Genomic DNA, 24,118 nt, shown 5'->3' with positions numbered 1-24,118 from the left:
TGCAAGGAGGCTTCAGGGCATTTATAGACAAGTTGAATGAGTAGATAAACATCTGGCCGATACATCATGGCTGTTATTTAAATGATATTATTAAATGTGGAAATGTGAAGAAATCTGGGTGTCCTTGTATGTCAGTCAATGGAAGTAAAGAGGCAGGTGTGGCATTCGATTAAGAAGGCAGATAGTATGTTGGCCTGACATGATTTGAGTTCAGAAGTAGGATGTCTTGCTGTGGTTGTATAGGGTTTTGATGAGTTTGCACCTGGAGTATTGTGTGCAGTTCTGGTATCCCCACCTAAGACACTATATTTGCTGTTGAAGGAGTGCAGCAAAAGTTTACTTGGCTGATGCTGGGGCTGATGGTGAATGAGGACAGATTGATTTTACAGGGGCTGTATTCCCTATATATTTTTGAAGAATGAGGGGATCTGATTGAAACGTATAAAATTCTAACAGGTCCAGACAGACAAGATGCTTGGTAAGCCACTTGGGGCTGATATCAGGAAACATTTATACATGCAAAAATTTACTACCATTGAAAGCTGTGGGGTCAGAGTATGTTTAGGAGAATGATTGTTTGTTAAAGTTTTAGGTAATAAAGGCATCAAAAAGAGAAATTAGGAATATGACATTGAGATAGAGGATCAGCCAAGTTCTTGAATGGCAGAATACTCCTAATTTCTGGTTTGAAGTGGCCAGCTCTTACCCTGTAATCACAAACTATGTCCCTTCATGCCATAGCCGAATTTCTGAAAAATATTACTTTGAGTTTGAACCAAAGGAACAAAATTGTGTTCTGTTCTGTTTTATATATATTTGTAGTTGACTTGTTCTGACCTCCTTTGACTCCTCTCTGGACCATGTGAGGCTTGAACCTGAGCTTTTAGACTGAGATAGGGACACCTCCATTGCATCACAAGCTATTAGTGCTGCTATTATAACCACCCCTCCTCAAATCTAACTGCTTGAACAATGCCAAATAATTATTTAATTTGTTGTCTGAGCGCAAAGTACAATGAACTGTCATTTATTTTTGATTTATGTCTTTATACAACTCACCAGGTCGTCTGCATAAATAATATTAACTTCCAGAGGAAGTCTGTCATAGTAAGTATCCATTATAGTTTTCAAATTTTTACCAATGATGATTTCAGATGGACTAAACAAGAATTTTGTATACTCATGTTTGTAGGGATTTGTGGAGTTGACCATATTCCCAGCACTTGCAAATCTCAATAGAATAAAACTGAACAGCAAGCAATGTCGGATTTATAGAGTAAGAGTAAATGATTTGGAAGCTGCATTTATTTACAATGACCCGACTTTAGAAGTCTGCCACCATGAATCAAAGCAGTAAGTATTACTTTGTAATAGTTTAAGTGCTGAAAGTAAGTGATGGAAAGAAAGGATATGTCTGAAGGGGACAAATCTCAAGACTTTAGTCAAATATGATTTGCTGTTCATCAGATTTAGACAGCAGAAATTTGCATCTTTGAATGTTAACTATTGAATTTTCAGTTTTTTCAAAAAGAACCAGAAATGTTAACTACTATAATTTCAGAACAGCATTAAGATGTTGCACTTTAAAATATCAATTCACTAGGTGTTTATTAAATATAAAATGCATTATTACTCTACTTCTCAATGCTGATTTGTTGGAATATAATTGCTCAGAGCAAGCAGTTCAAGTGGCTTTCTTCATGTCAGCCAGGATAGTAACTTGTTGGCAGGCTGTTCGATCAGAGATGTCAGGCCATTAGAGCCAACCAATATTCTGTTGTCATTGAGGTCATGGATGTGTACGTCCAGCAAGGACCTGTTTAATTATGCCAGAAGCGGAAAAGCAGGTTATTTTAGTGCTGTATTGGAGCCTACGAGGGAACAGGCGATACTGGATTTAGTGTAGTGCAATGAGGCAGACTTGATAAGGGAGCTTAAGGTGAAGGAACTGTGGGAGGCAGTGATCGTAATACGATTGAATTTCCTCTGCAATTTGAGGGGGAGAAGATGGAATCAGAGGTAATGGTATTACAGCTGAATAAAGGCAATTGCAGAGGCATGTGCGAGAAGCTGTTGAATTGACTGGGAGAGGAGCCCGAGCAGGATAGACAGTGGAACAGCAATGCTAGGAGTTTCTAGAATAATTCAGGAGACACAAAAGAGATTCATCCCAAGGGAAGAAAGCATGGTGCAGGGAGGACAAGACAATCATGGCTGACTAAGGGAAGTTGGGGATAGCATAAAAGCATAAGAGAAAGCATATCATGTGGTGAAGGGAAGTGGGAAACCAGAAGATTGGGAAGCTTACAAAGGCCAACAGAGGGTAAATAAAACTAGAAATAAAGAGGGAGAAGATAAATATGAGGGCAGACTAGCCTTTGATATAAAGGAAGTCTGTAAGTTTCTTTAGATATGACAAGGACAAAAGAGAGGCAAAAGTGGACATTGGGTTGCTGGAGAGATAGTAATGGGAAATAAGGAAATAGCTGAGGAACTGAAAATTTACTTTGTATCAGTCTTCACAGTGGAAAATATGAGTAATATCCCCAAAATTTGAGTGTGTGGGGACAGAGTTGAGTATTGCGGCATCACCAAGGAAAAGATGCTAGAAATACTGTGCTAAAGGTCACCTGGACTACATGGAATACACCCCAGATTTCTAAGGGAGATAACTGAAGAGAGAGAGGAGGCATTAGTGGAGATCTTTCAGAAATTGCTAGAATCAAGGAGGGTCCCAGAGGACTGGAAAACTGTTAACGTCACACCTCCCTTTAAAAAGGGAATAAGGTAAAAGATGGAAAATTAGGCAGATTAGCCTAAGCTGGCTAAGATGCTGGAATCCATTGTGATGGATAAAATTTCTGGATACTTGGAAATGTGTGGTAAAATGGGGTAGAGTCAGCATGTTTTCATCAAGGGGAGATCATGCCTGACAAATCTTCTAGAATTCTTTTGTGGATGAGTTTTGAGTACAGGAATTGGGAGGTCATGTTGCAGCTGCACAGGACATTGGTAAGGCCACTTTTGGAATATTGCATGCAGTAGTGGTCTTCCTATCGGAAGGACGTTGTGAAACTTGAAAGGGTTCAGAAAAGATTTTCAAGGATCTTGCCAGGGTTGGAGGATTTGAGCTATAGGGAGAGGTTGAATCGGTTGATTCTGTTTTCCCTGGAGCATCAGAGGCTGAGGGGTGACCTTTGTAGAGGTTTACAAATTCATATACCCATCCAGATGCCTTTTTAAATGTTGCAATTGTACTAGCCTTCACCACTTCCTCTGGCAGCTCATTCCATACACGTACCACCCTCTCCGTGAAAACGTTGTCCCTAAGGTCTCCGTCATATCTTTCCCCCCTCACCCTAAACTTACACCCTCTAGTTTTGGACTCTTCCCATCCCAGCGAACAGACTTAGTCTATTTATCCTATCCATGCCCGTCATGATTTTATAAACCTCAATAAGGTCACCCCTCAGCCTCTGATGCTCCAGGGAAAACAGCCCCAGCCTATTCAACCTGTCCCTATAGCTCAAATCCTCCAACCCCACCAGCATCTTTGAAAATCTTTTCTGAACCCTTTCATGTTTCACAACGCTCTTCTGATAGAAAGGAGATCAGAACTGTACGCAATATTCCAAAAATGGCCTATACACCAATGTCCTATAGAGCCGTAACATGACCTCCAACTCTTATACTCAATACTCTGACTAATAAAGGAAAGCATACCAAACCCCTTCTTCACTATCCGATCTACTTGTGACTCCACTTTCAAAGAGCTACGAACTTACACTTCATGGTCTCTTTGTTCAGTAACACTGCCTAGGACCTTACCATTAAGTGTATAAGTCCTGCGAAGATTTGCCTTCCCAAAATGCAGCACCTCCCATTTATCTGAATTAAACTCCATCTGCCACTTCTCAGCCCATTGGCCCATCTGATCAAGATCTTGTTAGAATCTGAGGTAACCCTCTTTGCTGTCCACTATACCTCAATTTTGGTGTCATCTGCAAACTTTTTTTTACATTAGATTAATTAGTGTGGAAACAGGCCCTTCGACCCAACACTACTAACTAGCTGTCTAATGCTCACATGCAAGTCATTTATATAAATGATGAAAAGTAGTGGACCCAGCACCAATCTTTGTGGCATTCCACTGGTCACAGGCCTCCAGTCTGAAAAACAACCCTCCACCACCACCCTCTGTCTTCTACCTTTGAGCCAGTTCTGTATCCAAATGGCTAGTTCTCCCTGTATTCCATGAGATCTAACCTTGCTAATAGTCTCCCATGGGGAACCTTGTCTTTACTGAAGTCAATATAGATCACGTCCACCACTCTCCCTTCATTAATCCTCTTTGTTACTACTTCCAAAAAAAACTCAAATCAAGTTTGTGCATGGGAAATCATGTCTCACTAAGCCATGTTGACCATCCCTAATCAGTCCTAGACTTTCCAAATACATGGAATCCTGAGGGACAGGATGTACTCCAATAACTTGCCCACCACCGTCAGGCTCACTGGTCTATAGTCCCCTTGCTTGTCCTTACCACCTTTCTTCTGTGTGGAGTTTGCACATTCTCCCCATGTCTGCGTGGGTTTCCTCCGGGTGCTCCGTTTTCCTCCCACAGTCCAAAAATGTGCTCGTTCGGTGAATTGGCCATGCTAAAATTGCCCATAGTGTTGGTGAAGGGGTAAATGTAGGGGAATGGGTCTGGGTGGGTTGCGCTTCAGGTCGGGGTGGACTTGTTGGGCCAAAGGGCCTGTTTTCACACTGTAATCTAATGTAACTAATCTAATCATGAACAGTGGCACCTCCAGTCTTCCGGCACCTCACCTGTGACTATCGATGATACAGATATCTCGGCAAGTGATCCAGCAATAACTTCCCTAGCTTCCCATGGTTCTAGGGTATACCTGATCAGGTCCTGGGGATTTATCCACCTCTACCCGTTTCAAGACATCCAGCACTTCCTCTTCTCTAATATGGACATTTTTCAAGATCTCACCATCTATTTCCTTGCATTCTATATCTTCCATGTCCTTGATGTCTTTGTAAAAACCTTCAGATTCTACTTAACTTTATTTGCCAAAGCTATCTCATGTCACCTTTTTTGGCCTCCTGGTTTCCCCTCTTAAATATATTCCTACTGCCTTTATACTCTTCAAAGGATTCCCTTAATCAATCTTGCCTATGCCTGACATATGTTTCCTCCTTTTTCTTAACCAAACCCTCCATTTCTTTAGTCATCCAGCATTCCCTATACTTACCAGCCTTTCCTTTCACCCTAACAGGAATATACTTTCTCTGGATTCTCGTTATCTCATTTCTGAAGGCTTCCCATTTTCCAGCCATCCCTTTACTTGCGAATATCTGCCCCCAATCAGCTTTTGAAAGTCCTTGTCTAATACCATCAAAATTAGCCTTCCTCCAATTTAGTACTTCAACTTTTAGATCTGGTCTATCCTTTTCCATCACTAAACTAATAGAATTATGGTCACTGGCCCCAAAGTGCTCTCCTAATGATTACTCAGTCATCTGCCTTGCTTTATTTCCCAAGGATACGTCAAGTTTTGCACCTTCTCGAGTAGGTACATCCACATATTGAATCAGAAGAATTTCTTGTACACACTTAACAAATTCCTCTCCATCTAAATCCTTAACACCATGGCAGTCGCAGTCTATGTTTGGAAAATAAAAATCCCCTACCATAACCACCCTATTGTTCTTGTAGATAACTGAGATCTTACAAATTTGTTTCTCAATTTCCTGCTGACGATGAGGGGGTCTATAATATGATCCCAATAAGGTGATCATCCTTTCTTATTTCTTAGTTCAACCCAAATAACTTCCCTGGATGTATTTCCGGGAATATCCTCCCTCAGTACAGCTGTAATGCTATCCCTTATCAAAAATGTTACTCCCCTCCTCTCTTGCCTCCCTTTCTGTCCCTCCTGTAGCACTTGTATCCGGGAATATTAAGCTGCCAGTCCTGTCCATCCCCGAGCCACGTTTCTGTAATTGCTATGATATTCTAGTCCCATGTCCCTAACCACGCCCTGAGTTCTTCTGCCTTCCCTGTTATGCCTCTTGCATTGAAATAAATGCAGTTTAATTTGTCAGTCCTACTTTGTCTCTGCTTTGTCCCTGATTGCCCTGACTGTTTGTTTGACTCGCTTCTGTTCTCAACTGTACCAGTCTCAGATTGAACTCTTTCCTCACTCTCTCCATGGGTCCCACAACCCGACCTTACTAATTTAAAACCTCTCGAGCAGCTCTAGCAAATTTCCCTGCCAGTATATTAGTCTCCTTCCAATTTAGATGCAATTCGTCCTTCTTGTACAGGTCACTTCTACCCTAAAAGAGATTCCAATGATCCAAAAATGTGAATCCTTCTCCCATACACCAAATCCTCAGCCATGCATTCATCTGCTCTATCCTCCTATTCCTGCCCTCACTAACTCATAGTACTGGGAGTAATCCAGTTATTACTACGCTCGAGGATCTTTTTAAATTCCGATCTAACGCTCTGTATTCTCCCTTCAGAATCTCATCCTTTTTCCTTCCTATGTCGTTGGTTCCAATGCGTATAATGACTTCCTGCTGGTCCCTCTCCCCCTTGAGAACATTTGCACCCTCTCTGAGACATCTTGATCCTGGCACAAGCGAGGCAACACACCATTCTAATTTTTTGCTGCTGGCCAAAGAAACATCTGTTGTGTCTCGGAGGGTCCCCGAACACAGATGACCTCTTGGAACCCGATGTACCCCTCAATGCATAGAGTCAGCCTTGATACCACAAAGTTGGTTGTTCATGCTACATTCCCCTGAGAATCCATCACCCCCTACATTTTCCAAAACAGCATACTTGTTTGAAATGTGGATGGCCACAGAAGACTCCTGCACTACCTGCCTGTGTCTGTTACCTTTCCTGGAGTTAACCCATTTATGTGACTGTATCTGCAACTTTTCACCCTTCCTATAATTGCCATCCATCACATCCCTTTGCTCTTGTAAATTCTTAATAGCCTCTGACTGTCTCTCCAACCCATCCATTCGATCTGATAGGATTTGCAACCAACGGCATTTATTGCAGATGTAATCCTCACTAACCCTTAAACTCTCCCTCAACTCCCACATCCAACAAGAAGAGCATATCATTCTACTAAAGGCCATTTTTGCTTGTTTCAATCTACAGACCCAGAAAATAGCCTTGTCTTGTTCCTCTACAAAGCACTGCTCCAGGCTAACTTAATACTTATGGCTAATATTTTTAAGTTTAGTCAAGAGACATATCTCAATGAAACATATAATCAAGAAAGAACCCACTCTACTCACTACTGCAGACTTACTGCAAGGCCACACTTAAATTATAGACTGATCTATTTCTGTGCTGTGACCTCTCCCAAGCAGGTTCCTCCAAGATTAGTTATGAATTTCACTGTTTGTTAATTTTCCCAGACGCACTTCAATGTCCAGCGATACATGAATTCAAACAACAAAGGCAGTAACTGTTCACTACTGTGTCAGGGAGCAGTTGTTATGTCAGAATATATGGAAGTTTTGGTTTTGATAAAACAAATTCAGGTATTTACTATGACATATGCAATGCAAGGATGTAGATACTCACATGTCCAAGTTAGTGAAACCTAGTGTTTATGTACAAAAAGGCACATATAGTATTTGCTTTTGTATCTTGGCATTTCTTGTAATTCAATAGTGAAACAAGATTCTACAGTTTGCAGATTCTTGGACAGATTCCTGGGTACGAAATGGTGCATGTAGATTTAGCAGAAGTATATTAGCCCTAATGAATTAATTTGAAGTCCGTTTTAGTAGGAATGGCTTGACTAGATAAAAACAAATTATTTCTCCCATTAGAAGTATTTAGAAGTTAAATCTGCTTGTGTGCTTTTTCTCTGATGGAAATTCAGAAACTGTTTCCTCCAGAGACAGTTCTTCCATGTAGCACCGAGTACTGAATAAACTAAAAGCTTCAAGGATAAGCTTGATATTGGGATATGAATTGGGGTACAGATCTACCATAAGCTAACAAAATGGAGGCACAGGTTTAATGGGGAAACTACATATTAGTGTTCCTTTTGAAAGAAATAATTTAGATACTTTTGCCACAAGTCATATTATCAGAGGATATGTTTCTGTCATCTGTGTACTTAATTTTTATACAATCCATTCTGCTATAACTTGCATTCTTCAATACAAATAGTCTATAATGCGATTGACGAATTTAGACCATTATTTGTAGAATGTGAATTTTCCTTCTCTGTATAGGGTAAGGTCCCATTGCTTTAAATGGTGCTGCTATTACTTGATTTTCTTATGAGGGATTGCATGGGAACAGAATTATTGCGTACATCAGGACAGTCTGTACTGTGAATAATTAATTTAAAAAGACTTTTGCTCATGTAATTTTTTTATCACATTGGATATTTTCTAGTGCTGTACTACCAATAAATACTTGTGAAAGTACAGTTACTGTTGGAGCGTAGGGGGCACAGCAGCTAACTTTTACTTGACAAAATTCCACAGATAACCATGCAATAATTTCAGGATTTTTTGTGATGTTGAATAAGGTATCAATATTGGTTAGGATACAAGGGATGACTCCCTTGCTCTTTTTCAAAGTAGTACAATCAGATAATTTACTTCCCTCAAAATAGCCAGATGAACCTTGGGTTAATGTCTTGCTGGAAAGATGCCACCTCTGAGAGTGCAGTGCTTCTTTAATACTGTACTGGAATGTCATTCTTGATTTTTGTACGCAAAATAATTGGAATGGTGTTTGAACCCGGAATCTTGTGATGCCATAAGTAAACGCAACTGACACACAAAATACAAACTGTTCTCTTTGCTTCCTAAAATCAACAAAGTTTATTAATGAAATTAGTTAGTAATGGCTGCAAATAAGATTAATAAAATTTGATCATGAAGGAGCAGAAGTAGACCAATTAGCTCTTGGGTATGTTAAAATATGGAATACATCAATTTTCTTTCTTCCCTTGGATTCTAGGCGGAATCTTAATTATTTTTCCAATGCCTATGCGGCAGCAGTCAGCGCAGTTGACCCAGACACAGGAAATGGAGAGCTGTGCATCAAAGTCCCATCTGAACTATGGAAACACGTTGATGGTAATTATAAGTGCATGCTGCAAAGCAAAGTGTTCAGGATACAGGCAATCACTTAGAACTCAGATTGAATTCAAGTTCTAATATGGCAAAGTTATTAAATCTATGAACTTCTGGACTAATAACCAAGTTACAGAGTCATACAGGTTGGAAAAAGAACCTTTGGCACAACTTGTCCGTGTCAAGCAGGCATCCCAATTTGACCTAGACCCATTTGCAAGCTTTTTGCCCATACCTCTCTTCACCCTTCCTATCATATACCCATCTAGATGCCTTCTCCGATTCCTTGTTCCATACATGCACGACCTTCTGTGTGAAGATGTTATCCCTTTTTAAATCTTTCCTCTCTCATCTTAAACCCAAACTTCTAGGTTTGCATTCCACCACCCTAGACAGAATACCCTGGGCTATTCACCCTATCTATGCTCCTTATGATTTTGTAAACTTTTATAAAGTCACCCCTCAGCTTCTGACACTCCAGGAAAAAAGCCCCAGTCTATTCAGTCTCTCCCTATAACTCAAACCTTCCAGTTCTGGCAGCATCCTTGCAAATCTTTTCTGAACCCTCTCAATTTAACAACATGAGGTAGGCAATAGCCTTATGGTACTGTCACTGGCCTATTAATGCATGTAATGTTCTGGGGACCCATGTTCAAATCCTGACATACCTGAGTTCAATAAAAATCTGGAATTAAGAATCTAATGATGACCATGAATCCATTGTCAAGTGTCTGAAAAACCCTTGTTTACCCTATCCCAAAAGTTCACTAATGCCCTTTAGGGAAGCTTACCTGGTCTGACCTACATGTGACTCAGGTCCACAGCAATGTGGTTGACTCTTAACTGCCCGTTGGGGCATTGAGGAGAGATGATAAATGCTGCTGAGCTGGTGACACCCTCATCTCATGAATGTTTTTTAAAAAAAAACTCTGTAGAATGGCAACCAGGGTTGTATGCAATATTCGAAAAGTGGCTTCACCAAAGTCATGTGCGCAACATGACCAATGAAGGGAAGCGTGCCAAATGCTGCCTTCACCACCCTGTCTACCTGTGACTCCACTTTTGAGGAACTATGCACCTGCACCCCTAAGTCTCTTTGTTTGGTGACACACCTGAAGACCCTAACATTAAGTGTATAAGTCCTACCCTGGTTTGCTGTACCAAAATGCATCACCTCACATTTATCCTGGCTAACTTGTAACTCTCAAGCACCTTAACTGAGCCATCACACCTCACCCTAACATAATCAGCCTTCTTCCTCTTGACAAGAGATTCAACTTCCTTCGTAAATCACAACTCCTGCGCTCGACAGCTTCCTCCCTGTTGAGCCGTACATACTTATCAAGGACCCGCAGTAGCTGTTCCTTGAATAAGCTCCACATTTCAATTGTGCTTATCCCCTGCAATTTCTTTCCCCATGCTAAATTTTGCCAAATTGCCTTTCCCCCCGATATAACTCTTGCCTGCGATACATACCTATCTCTTTTCTTCACTAAAATAAACATAACAGAATTGTGGTCACTGTCACTGAAGTGCTCACCTCCCTCCAACTGTCCTGCATGCATTGGACAAAAACAGACCCGTCTACTTAACTGTAGTGTCCCTGGTCAATAATTGGAAAGTTAAAGAGCCCAAAATAATTACCCTGTTATTCTCGTTCCTATTGAGGATCATCTTTGCTATCCTATCCTCTACATCTTGAACTATTTGGAGGTGTATAGAAAACTCCCAACAGGGTAACCTCTCGTGTTTCGAATCTCCGCCCATACTACCTAAGTAGACAAGTCCTCAAACGTCCTTTCTGCAAACTGTCCTTAACTAACAGTGCCACGTCAATTCCTCTTTTACCATCTTCTCTGTTCTTACTGCAACATCTAAATCCTAGAATCAGCAATAACCATTCCTTTCCTTTCCCTGCTCTACCCATGTCTCCAAAATGGCCACAACATCAAAATCCCAGGTACCAACCCATGCTGCAAGTTCACCCACATGATTCTAAATGCTCTAGACACTTTAAACCAACTTCTTGCTTGCTGGCGCCTTTTTGCGATCTTGAAATCTTTGTTCTGACATCGCTACTCTTAACCTCCCATATACTTGAACTACAATTTCGGTTCCCATTTCCCTGCAGAATTAGTTTAAACCCATCCGAAGAGCATTAGCAAATCTTCCCCCAGGATATTGGTACCCCTCTGGTTCAGTTGAAAACCATCCTGTTTGTTGAGGTCCCACCTACCCCAGAAAGTGCTCCAAATATCCAGGAATGCAAAACCCATCCTCCCTGCACCATTCCTGTGGCCCTGTGCTCAACTCCCCTCTCGCTGGCAACAAACCAGAGATAACAATTGTTTGTTCTATCTCCAAGCTTCCATCCTAGCTCCCTGAATTTTTGCCTTAAATTCCCATCTCTCTTCCTACCTATGTCATTGGTGCCTGTGTGGACTTCGATTTTGGGCTGCTCTTTCTCCCCTCAAAGATCCTGAAAACACGATCAGAGACATCACAAACCCTGGCCCCTGGGAGGCAGCACACCAACAGTGAATGTCTTTCGTTCCCATAGAACCTCCTGTCTGTCCCCCCCAGCTATAAAGTCCACAGGAACCAATGCTGTGCTCCCCTTCCCCCTTCCCTTTTGAGCAACAGGGACAGACTCTGTGCTCCCTGAAGTGGTTTTCGAGGACCAAGAGTTGGGTGCATTTTCCACAGATGCAGTCAGCAGCGACACTACTGGTGACTCTTACCGCCCACTTTTTGCTGGAGGAACATTGAACTCCATTCCCACTATCCTAAATTCCCAACGAGACTACTGAAAAACTCAAAAGAAAAGAAACTAGTCACCTTACCAATGTGATACACAGAACCTTTTTTTTGGTTAGTGTTAAGTGGATGCACCTTGAATAACCATCTTAACTTTGTGTTATCCATCAACTTGGCTATAATACACCTTCCTCATTTCCATCTGTCTGTATCTCTCTCGCACATCAGACACACAAACCTTATCCCAATTTTCTATCTTTTTATTACCTGTAAAGTAATACAGCAGAGAAAGAGGCCCCTCAGCCCATCATGCCAACCAACAAACACCAGACTATTTTAATCTTATTTGTGTTGTTTTGGCTCAAAGCCAACTATGCCCTAGTTTAAGTGCTTATCCAGTGTTCCTTAAATGTTGCAAGACTACTTGCCTCCACCACTATCTCTGATCGCACTTTCCATATTTCTACCATCCTCCGGGTGAAATTTGTTTTCTCCAATCTTCTCTAAACCTCTTAAACTTGTGGTTTTTAGACACATCTGGGGAAAAGATTCTCACAGTCTGCCCTACTTATGCCACTCATAACTTTATTAAGCCTAACAAATACTCTATAATATTGCAAAGGACTTAGCTATTCCTTTTTATTTTCTATAATACAGGAGGAAGCAGAGATGCTGCTCCAGCTCCCTATTCCTTTTTATTCTGTGTCCTGGCTAATTAAGACAAATCAACTTCACCACCCTGTCAATCTGTGCTGACATCTTCAGAGATCTATGGACTTCTACACAAAGGTCCATGAATTCCTCTGTAGTCTCAGGACCTGCCATTCATCGTGTAAATCCTTTCGTCATCAGACCTTCCAAAATACATCACCTCTCACTTATCAGGATTAAATTCCATCTGCCATTTCTCTGCCCAGTTTATCAGCTGATCAATATCAGACTGTAGCCAGTGACCATCCTCCTCACTAACAATAGCACCAACAATGTTCATGTCACATACAAGTCATTTAAAGTACGTAACAAACAGCAAGGGTCCCAGCACTAATCTCTGTGGTGCACTGCTGGTCCAACCATGAAACAACCTGCATTATCACTCTCTCCTTCCTATATGCGATCCAGTTTGCCAACTTGCCTTGGATCCCATGCACCCTTATTTTTTGGACCAGCCTTCCATGTGAGACCTTGTCAAAAGCCTTACTGAAGTCCATATGAACCACATCAAATACACAACTGCCAATCTTCTATCCATGCTAATATGCTATCTTCAACACCCAGGGTCTCTTATTAAGTAGCCTATTGCATCTCAAAAGTCTTCTAGAAATCCAAATATATTTCATCCATTGCTTCCTCTTTAACTATCCTGTTTGTTACTTTGAAGCAGTCTAATACATTAGCTAGGCATGATTTCCCCTTCATGAAACCATGCTGACCCTGCTTCACTATATTATATTGTAAGACTGTGCTATTAAAACCTTTATAATTGGCTATTGGGAAAATGTTGGAGCCTATGTTAAGTTAACTGCCCATAAGTTATCTTTTTTCCTGTCCCTTCTTTTTTGAGTAAAGGTGTTGCATCAGCATATCCAATACTGTAGCATTTTTCCAACATGTAAATAATTGGCAAATGTACAGTGGGGGTACATTTGGAGGAAAATATTTCAACAGTTATTTTGATCTGGACTACACTCTTTGAATATATGTTAGAATGAGACTTGATAGTGGCTTTGAAAGAGGGTGTAGAAAGGAGAACTTTACTGTACTGTACTGAAGGAGCAAGGGTTTGGAAGTGAAAAGCATTCTCAATGTGTCGACACTGACTTGTTTGGTAAAATGCCATCCTTCCATGCGGCATGCTTCTGTGTCAGCTTGGCTCAAGTAGTAGAATCCATGTATTTGAGTGAAACACTGCTGGCTTTGAACCCACTCCCAATAATTGATTTCATAATTGATAGCATGTTACTGAAAATTCAGTCTTTCAGAATATGTTTTTAACTTAGGAATAGAGTGCTTAAGTTGAGTTCATGTGAAAGAAAATGTGGTGCTGTTATCTTGGTTGCTATGTGTCCCACAAACAACATTACCAAGATGAGCTGAGGATTTATCTAATTTATGGGACCTTGCATGCACATTATTGTTACATTGCCTATATAACTGCATGGCTGCATTTCAAAAGTAATTAATTGGCTGTGAAAACAAAGCATCAATCAGAATGTTGCAGACACTTAATTGATCTTGCCAAATATAAAATAAAAACTTCGCCAAGGTTCTTTATTTCAAGGCTGAAAAGCATTTTACTTTAAGTTTAATCCATGCTTGCTCACTAGTAGTTGAAATTATCTTTCAGTAAAGGGGCACAGTTTCACGAAGAATAAAGCAGCATGTATTGCTCCCACGTAAAATGGCACGGTGTAACAAGGTTTAGAACTGTAGCCTCACAGCGCCCAGAACCCAGGTTCAATTCCAACCCCGAGTGACTGTGAAATTTGCATGTTCTCCCCTTGCCTGCGTGGGTTTCTACACATTGCTCCAATTTCCTCCCACAGTCCGAAGATCTAAAGTGGCTTGCCTGTGTTAAGTTGCCCCATAGTGTTCTGAAATATGTGGTTAGTTGGACCTAGTATGGTAAATGCAGGGTTATGGGGATAGGATGCTGTTCAGTTGGTTGATGCAGACTCGGTGAGCCAGATGGCCTCTATTTGCATTATAGGGATGCTGTAGTTGTATAATTTTTATTTCATCTACTGTGACCAGTGCCATAGGAAACTTCATATTACATTCAAAGTATATCTTTAGCATGCAGTTCTTATCAATTACATATCTCACTGCAAATTGATATCTCACTTTAAAAGCAGCCATTCGGAATGCATACAACCTGATATCCAGTTAATCTTAAAAAAAAATGCAAGGTTCTTGACTTGGTCGTTTCTATTAGAAATGGTGAGCTATTGCTTTTTTTTGTTCTTCTGACTCAATTGTCTGGTCTTTTCCTCAAGGAGAGGAATCATAGAGCAATATATGTAGAAAATTGTCCAAATAATAATTGACTTCTGTCTGTTCCTGGGTGTGTATTATTCAGATTATCATGCTACATGAAGTGTCTAAACTGTGATATGAAGACCAGTCAGGTGGACAAGTGCCTTAACACACTTGCCACATATGGTGTAATCTTTTGTCATTCTGTGTTAGTCCATTATATAAAAAATTTGATAATTATGCTGATAATTAAGTTGTAACCTACAGTTGTTCAGTAACGTACTGTCAATAATTTTATCTTTGGTATTATTAGAGATGAAAGTTTTGAAGGTATATATTGAATTTTCCTTGGACCAGCCAAAAGGAGGGCTTCATTTTGTTGTGCCCAATATGGAAGGTAGCATGGCTGAGCGAGGGGCGCATGTCTTCTCCTTTGGTTATGAAAACTCTACAAGGTGAGTAAGTTGTTCGAAATCTTATATGCAAGGGCATTTTATTTTTAAAGCTTGTCTAATTATTGCTATAATTACAGACTAATAAAGCACTATGCAGTCTTTTCAAAAGAGCTGAAAAGTTAGTCCCATTCCCTTACACTTTTATCATATCTCTCTGAAATTTTCCAGTTCAAGAATTTAGGCAACACCTTTCTGAAAGTAATTTAATTTGTTTACACCACTCTTTGAGTTCATAATGCATTCTCCTCATCTTGCTTTCACCTTGTCTTGCAAATATATCAAATTTGTGTCTTCTGGTTCCTGACCTTTCTATCACTGATATTACATATGCTTGTTTAATTATTATAAATGCCCTTCAAAATTTTAAACCACCTGAATTAAATCTGCCTTATTTTTTAATTTAAAATGACAAATAGTTGCAGAATATGATTTTAAGATCTGAAAATCACTTTTGTCAGGGGGAGAGTAGACTTTAAGATACTTGAAACAAGAGGAGGTGTAATTACTTGAATTACAGGGTTGAGACCTTTTGAGCTCGTTATCCAACAACATAGGTGTTAAATCCACAATTTGGGGTTCCTTGGAGAAATGCTGCAGTTTAGGAAAGGAGAGCATTAAGTTGATGCAGTGACTTCTGTGTTGAATAAATTTTGGTGTTTGAACTACTTGAAGGGAAGAGGATCTACAAGACTTTTGACAGCTTATGCCTTTGTTTGTGATTTGCAGATTTTGGTTTCCCTGTGTTGACTCTTATTCTGAACTTTGCACTTGGAAATTGGAGTTCACAGTTGATGCTGCTATGGTGGCAGTTTCCAATGGAGATTTAGTGGAATCTGTTTATACCAATGACATGAGAAAAAAAACTTTTCATTACATGCTGACTATTCCAACGGCAGCGCCAAACATTTCTCTTGCTGTCGGTCCCTTTGAAATACTAGTTGATCCTTACATGCATGAGGTAAATTGAGCAAAACTGTATTTGGTTTGATTGTTTTGATCTCTACTTTTATTCCTCTTTTTATACTTAAAATCACAGCAATCACTTTTTAAATTATATTTACTGCTAAATATTTTGTGTTTATATTTGGAATTTGTGTGAATGGTTTAAATTGCTTTATTTAATGCATAAAGTACATTGATAATGTAAGTATCTCCATTAAGCTTGAGCAAATGTTTCTGAATCGATCCAATCAGCAAGCAATGAATTATCAGGAAAAAATATTTAAACTTTCCCAGGCCAGTGATTTTTAATCCAATGGCAATTGACCTGCTTGGTCGATTGTATCGATAACTTCAGAGAGTTGGACAGAGAACATCAGATAAGAAATTTTCTATGCCATGCTCAGGCCTGACAGAGTAAAATAGTATTTTATAAATTTGCCTTTGAAATTAGAAACACTTAAAAGCTACCACACCTTAATCCTATTTGGTGTCCCCCATGAGCTCCTAAAAGTGTGTAATTAAAAGTCAACATCCATAAAATAAGATCAAAGTGTCATACTTTTGAATATTTGCTACACGATGATAAATTCAATTACTGCAGCCATGAGAAATCTGAAACTTTTAACTTAAAAATAATCTACATGGTGAAAATTTTCAGACAGCAGTATGAAACACATTTTCAGTTACTAGCAAAATGAGACTGAATTGTAATGTCTCTCTTTATCTGCTGAAGAGTTTGTAGGTTTAGTGGTAGGAGTGGTTATGGTTGTTTTCATGGCAACTGCTGTTGTCTTGATTGTATAAGCTAAAGAGGACATTGGTTGACTTCATATCATGCTGTTTCTTTAACTCAAAATACCAATAACATGCTGCTGTGTAATTCAAGATTTTTCTTGGAATGCATTATGTTTGAAGTACTACTCTATGATACTGGCTTCCTTAAGTTTCATGTCATCTTTGATTGTCAGTAAAGTACAGCATTGTGAAATCTCCTCTAGGAACTTTGAGAAGGTTGTTTTATGAACTTGCTTTATATAGCCTTTCATATTAAGAAAATCATAATTAGTTTCAAGTATTTATGATCTAATTGCTGTTCCAGTCCCCTCTAATTCTAGGATTAAATAATTATATTTTAAAGAAAACATTCATGTTATGCCGTTCAAAGAATGAACAGTTTTAGGGTCCTGTTCAAGCAAAAAGTGAGGTCTGCAGATGCTGGAGATCACAGTTGAAAATGTGTTGCTGGTTAAAGCGCAGCATGTCAGGCAACATCCAAGGAACAGGAAATTCGACGTTTCGGGCAAAAGCCCTTCATCAGGAATGAGGAAAGTGTGTCCAGCAGGCTAAGATTAAAGCTAGGGAGGAGGGACTTGGGGGAGGGGCGATGGAGATGTGATAGGTGGAAGGAGGTCAAGGTGAGGGTGATAGGCCGGAGTGGGGTGGCGGCGGCAGAGAGGTCAGGAAGAAAATTGCAGGTTAGAAGGGCGGTGCTGAGTTCGAGGGAATCGACTGAGACAAGGTGGGGGGAGGGGAAATGGGGAAATGAGGGAACTGGAGAAATCGGAGTTCATTCCTTGTGGTTGGAGGGTTCCCAGGTGGAAGATGAGGCGCTCTTCCTCCAACCGTCGTGTTATGATGTTCTGGCGATGGAGGAGTCCAAGGACCTGCATGTCCTTGGTGGAGTGGTAGGGAGAGTTAAAGTGTTGAGCCATGGGTTGGTTGGTCCGGGCATCCCAGAGGTGTTCCCTGAAGCATTCCGCAAGTAGGCGACCTGTCTCCCAAATATAGAGGAAGCCACATCGGGTGCAGCGGATGCAATAGATGATGTGTGTGGAGTTGCAGGTGAATTTGTGGCAGATATGGAAGGATCCCTTGGGGCCTTGGAGAGAGGTAAGGGAGGAGGTGTGGGTGCAAGTTTTGCATTTCCTGCGGTTGCAGGGGAAGGTGCCGGGAGTGGAGGTTGGGTTGGTGGGGGGTGTGGACCTGACAAGGGAGTCACGAAGGGAGTGATCTTTGCGGAACGCTGATAAGGGAGGGGAGGGAAATATATCCCTGGTGGTGGGGTCCGTTTGGAGGTGACGGAAATGACGGCAGATGATACGCTGTATACGGAGGTTGGTGGGGTGGTAGGTGAGAACCAGTGGGGTTCTGTCCTGGTGGCGGTTGGAGGGGTGGGGCTCAAGGGTGGAGGAGATGCGGTGGAGGGCATTGTCGATCACGTCTGGGGGGAATCTGAGGTCTTTGAAGAAGGAGGCCATCTGGGCTGTACGGTATTGGAACTGGTCCTCCTGGGAGCAGATGCGGCGGAGACTAAGGAATTGGGAATATGAGATGGCGTTTTTACAGGGGGCAGGGTGGGAGGAGGTGTAGTCCAGGTAGCTGTGGGAGTCAGTCGGTTTATAGTAGATGTCTGTGTTGATTCGGTCGCCCGAGATAGAAATGGAAAGGTATAGGAAGGGGAGGGAGGAGTCTGAGACAGTCCAGATGAATTTGAGGTCGGGATGGAAGGTGTTGGTAAAGTTGATGAACTGTTCAACCTCATGGGAGCACGAGGCAGCGCCGATACAGTCATCGATGTAGCGGAGGAAAAGGTGGGGGGTGGTGCCAGCGTAGTTGCGGAAGATGGACTGTTCCACATATCCTACGAAGAGACAGGCATAGTTGGGGCCCTTGCGGGTGCCCATGGCAACTCCTTTAGTTTGGAGGAAGTGGGAGGATTGGAAAGAGAAGTTGTTCAGGGTGATGACCAGTTCAGTCAGTCGAAGGAAGGTGTCAGTGGAAGGGTCCCTCCTCCCTACCTTTTATCTCAGCTCCTGTTCAAGCAAGTCTGTTTTAAATTTTAAAATTCTAGGCTGGTGATTAAGAAGTGTATAATAATTAGCCTGCTGCATTGTAGCATAGTGTGTTCTTTTTGCTTAGTCAATAACCTTAAGTTGAGTTTTTATTTTTTTTTCTTCATCCTATTTGCCTATTAAAAGTTAAGAATTGCCTTCTTCTATAACATTTTAGTTATGTTTTTAGTTCATATTTTTTTCAGGCTTAAAATGTTACCAGTCGTGATTTTGAAACTGGGATAGATATAAGTTTTTTTTAAAAAAACATGTAGTTGAATGAAATATTCGCAATAACATAGGAGTGCAGCATGAAACGGCATCTCTTTTTATCACTCTTGGATCAGAGTGTGTTGACAGTAGTGTCCATATTAGTGTTTCCACTAAGTGGGAATTGGTCACTTGCTGAGAGCAGGTTAGCTTCCGAGAAAGGCCAAGAAATGTCCTATCACTTTTGGTCGTTTTTGCATCAGAACATATTTCTATTTCAGAACATGTTGTAAATTGTCTTTAAAAGTGCTATAATTTAAAACATACACATGGGGGCAGCAACGTGTGATGGATGGGAGGTGCTTACATTTAGATATGGATGAATTAAACTGAGTACCTCAGTTCTACAAGCAGTTTTGAGCAGTATGTGCTGTATAATACTATGATATGAAAACTTAACACCTTTCTGTTTTGAAAGTATCCATTTATCATGTAAGCTGTTTTGTTAAGACTGAACAGAAGTATTTGAAAATAATTGCCCAGATTACAGATTTTGAAAATATTTAAGAAATGACATTGTTGCATATTTCTTCACAAAACATTTTAAGTCCCTCAAAATCTTAAAAATATTGATGTTCAAAGAGTCTTGGATTTCCTTCGTCAGAGATGCTCATATTCTCTGAGTGAATATTTATTTTTAAAAAAAGCACCAGAAGCCAAGAAAGCTATGATGCAATTACATCAAGCAGTTACGAAAACAAATTGCATCTTGGCCTTTGTAGCAAGGAGATCAGTCTATAGGATTAAGTCTTGTACAGTTGTGCAGGGCTTTTGATAAGATCACACCTGGATACTGTGGTCTACATATTTAGGAAAGGTTATCCTTGGCAATCGAGGCATTACTCTGAAGGTTAACTGGACTCCTCTCTGGGATGTCAGAGTTGTCCCTTGTTGAGATGTCGAATAAATAGGGCCTTTATTCTCTAGTGTTTGAGTGGTTATTGAATTAATTCTGAACAGACTTTGTAGGGCAGATGCTAAAATGTTGTATTGGCTGGCTGGCAAATAAACGACACTGGCTGTGTGGGGGTGTGATAATTGAGATGAGAAATGTCTTCACTGAAAAGGTTGTAATACATCAACTTAGCAGGTTGATGATGCTCCCTAGTTGATTATCTACAAGACTGAGATTTTGGTGTCTCTGGACATCAAGAAGTATGAGGACTGTATGGTACTGTGCTGATGGTGCTATACTGTACGAAATGGAGGAGATGGCTTGATGGGCCCTTTGGTCTACTCTGATCTCTTATGCACCTAACCAGAAATAATTTGTGTCACCATGCTGTGTTTTAACCTAATTGTAAATTGAATACTCTGTAATGTAATTTAGCTTGTTACATCACGGCATAAATCCTCCTGCTTAATTTTAAACCAGCCGCACAAGAGATTTATCCCGTGTAATAATCTGAAAATTTGAGAGGCCAAGAACTATTTCAAGCAAAAATTAACAACTTTATTTCTTCAAGTATAACATGGAATAATTAACTAACAACTATTTACAATTCCTTCCTCTAACTTAACTTTTGCTTCTCCTTCTATAATACTAGTTCAATAAGATTCCTGATTAAGGCTTACCAGAAATTCAAATTTTCAAAACCAGCCAGATGTTGAATCTCGTCTTATATCCTCCTTGGTTGTCTTTTCCTCTTAGGGATTTCTGTTTCACAGGTTACTGATCGATAAAGATACCTTTTAAGATAATTATTTTTTCCGGGCAGTCTGCAGATGCCAGTGGCTTGGCAGTTCTCCTCCCAACTATTCAATTTTCCCCGATCTCATAACACCCCCCCCCCCCCCCCCCCCACATCAGATTGTGTCATTGGCTTTTAAGATTGTCAATATACTAAATTCAAACTAGATTGGAGTTTGGTATTTTTGGGGTATAATGTAAACTGATTGGCCTAATTCAAATTTGTTTTGTTGTCTCCAGGCAACCAGCTAATAGAGTTGTTCGACCAAATGTTACATTATATCTTGTTCAGAACACTTGGTGCTGAGTCAGGTAGTTCTGCTAGCTTTTAACTCTCTTAAAGGTACAGTACATCGACATCATCTGCATAACAAGCTTCAGAACATTCTTTGCTGGAAGTCTTACAAAATTGTTTAATATGTTAAGAGGAGTGAAATCTGATACAGTTACTGGCTAAGTACAAGAACTTGTTTGACTAAAGTTGAGTCATAATGGAATTAATTCCTTGTAATGGAAGTTATATGCTGGACAAAACTTGATATATTAATGAATTCAATCTGATTCGAAATGTTTTATTGGAATGAGTGTTTCATATTCTGATGCCTCCTTTTCCAGGTGACACATTTCTGTTTACCTCAACTGTTGCCTCTCCTAAAACACACCACCTCCTTTCTGCATGAGATTTTTGAATTTTATGAAGAGATTCTAACCTGCCGATACCCCTATGCCTATTACAAGACTGTATTTGTTGATGAAGCCTTTGTAGAAGTAGCTTCGTATGCATCTATGAGTATTTTAAGGTGAGTCTCCATTTAGAAAATACCTTCGTTCAGAAGTATTGAATGAGGTGTTGTCCCACAGTGGGCTGCTTGAAATGAGATTTTCAAGCTGATTTCAAATATTTGTGAACTGCAAATTCAAACAGAAATGCCAGAAGCTCATGAGTAGAGTGTTTGCCTGCTTGAAACTTGGTTTTGACGCAGGTTGCTGGGTGAACAGTAAAATGGAAAAATCTAAATTTTTTTTAAACTATGGTGTGACAGTTAAGGAAGCAGTTTGAAGTTTTAAATGGAGCATGCAAGTCACCTTATGCATTTATTGTTGAAGAGACACTCACTAGAAAAATACCCAGAATTGCTGATTTCATCCACACCTTGCTGAAGAAGCTGATTTTTAATAGCGTGGTAATAGAGGGGTCAACAGCCCAAGTTAGAACTTTAGATTGAGAACTGGAAAAATCGTCAGAGGGTGAGGGGCATCAGAGTATGCCCAAGTCTTGTCCTGGTGACATCAACAGATTCTATCATAGATACTTTGGGAATAATTAGGAGCAGAAATCCTGGATTTTCCTTACTGAAACAGTTGTAGTCCTTTAGCAATGTCTCAATTGTCATCAGCTAACTGGGCATCTTTTATAGACTCAACCAATGATTTGTAGGATCACTAGAACAATATAGGGTGTTTAATGAATTGAGCCATCAGGGTAAGTCTGCTTGTAAATCTTTGTGAAAGTTAAATTTGAATGACACCCAAGTTTGAGATTAGTTTTCAGGACTTTTGAATGGAAGTCAAGCGCCACGATAACTTCTAACTCTCACCAAGTTGTGCTCAAGTTTCTTAGATTTCTTAGAGTTGAAAGTTATATTCAAACCATCTAACTAAATGTACAATGAAGAAAAAATAAAGTCGAGGATTGACTACAGGTGTTTCTGTCCCTGGGGAGAAATGAATTTGTGGCTAGTTTTTAGATGTTATCAAACTAAAGGTTCAGATTTTCTTAAATCTCAGAAATGCTGAGCTTCAATTTGATCTCCACTTTAAGAAATTAGTTCCTCAAATTGTAATTCAGTAAAGTGGGTAACAGTTAGCAAGTAAAAATAATGACTTATTCAGATTTTTAAAAAATAAAATTATGTCATTTCGTTTGATAGTTGGGGACTATAAGCCCTATTTCAGAAAGTAAGTTTTTTTTAAACTATTTGTCTCGATGGTTGAGAGGGATAGTTTCCATGAGTGCTGCTTGCCTTGCTACCTCATCCAAGTGGTCACTATTCTATATCTGGAGATAATGAGGACTGCAGATGCTGGAAAGTTAAGAGTCGATAAAATGTGGAGCTGGACAAAGCACAGCAGGCCAAGTAGCATCAGAAGAGCAAGAGTCGACGTTTTGGCCAGGACCCATCAGGACTGGGGAGGGAGAAGGGGACTGAGAAATAAATAGAGGGAGGAGGGTGGGATGGCGATAGATGGATGCAGGTCAGGAGATTGAAATTGCTCAGTGGAAAGAGTAGAGCGGATAGCTGGGAAGGAAGATGGACAGGTCAGGGGGCTGGGGCAGACAGGCAAGGTTGGATCCCAGCCTAGGGCTGTAATTTTTTTTATTCTTTCACAGGATGAGGACATTGCTGGCTAGGCCAGTATTTATTGCCCATCCCTAATTGCCCAGAGGGCCATTAAGAATCAACCACATTGCTGTGGGTCTGGAGCCACATCTGGGCCAGACCAGGTAAGGATAGCAGTTTCCTTCCCTGAAGGACATTAGTGAACCAGATGGGTTTTTCCAACAATCAACAATGGAATCATGGTCATCATTAGACTTTTAATTGCAGATTTTTGTTGAATTAAAATTCTACCATTTGCGGTGGCAGGATTTGAACTCTGGTCCCCAGAACATTATCTGGGTCTTTGGATTATCTGTCCAGCGATAATACCACTAGGCCATCGCCTCCCCAGTACTAAAGGTTGAGTTGTAGATGATTTTCTTTGTCTTTTCATCTGGGATGAGGTGGGTGCTGAGGAGATTTGGAAGCTGGTGAATTTTATGTTGAAGCCATAAGGTTGTAAGCTTTCAAGGCGGAAAATGAGGTGTTCTTCCTCCAGTTTGATTGTGGCCTTATTTTGATGGTGAAAGAGGCCCAGGATGGACATGTTGGGGAGTGGGAGAGGAGTTGAAGCGGCTGACAAAAGAAGGCCACATACAAACTGGGGGAAGACCACCTCATCTTCTGACTTGGAAGCTTGCAATCTTATGACCTCAACGTAGAATACATGGCTTCTAA

The 24,118-nt window shown here is 40.4% G+C and overlaps 1 protein-coding gene across 3 annotated transcripts in view; it reads left to right on the top strand.

The window, feature by feature from the left end:
- The window catches only part of taf2 (TAF2 RNA polymerase II, TATA box binding protein (TBP)-associated factor), a 104,669-nt gene that overhangs the window by 6,089 nt on the left and 74,462 nt on the right, over positions 1-24,118 (top strand). For all 3 annotated transcript variants that reach the window (XM_060822832.1, XM_060822831.1, XM_060822834.1), the window contains exons 2-7: positions 1,054-1,107; positions 1,193-1,353; positions 9,026-9,144; positions 15,185-15,326; positions 16,053-16,284; positions 21,675-21,859. In XM_060822832.1, coding sequence (XP_060678815.1) covers positions 1,054-1,107; positions 1,193-1,353; positions 9,026-9,144; positions 15,185-15,326; positions 16,053-16,284; positions 21,675-21,859 — 893 coding nt within the window. The remainder of the gene's footprint in view (positions 1-1,053; positions 1,108-1,192; positions 1,354-9,025; positions 9,145-15,184; positions 15,327-16,052; positions 16,285-21,674; positions 21,860-24,118) is intronic.

Source organism: Hemiscyllium ocellatum, chromosome 4 (genome assembly GCF_020745735.1).
Source record: "Hemiscyllium ocellatum isolate sHemOce1 chromosome 4, sHemOce1.pat.X.cur, whole genome shotgun sequence".
Classification (NCBI taxonomy): domain Eukaryota; kingdom Metazoa; phylum Chordata; class Chondrichthyes; order Orectolobiformes; family Hemiscylliidae; genus Hemiscyllium; species Hemiscyllium ocellatum.
This window is presented reverse-complemented; position numbering and strand designations above follow the sequence as displayed.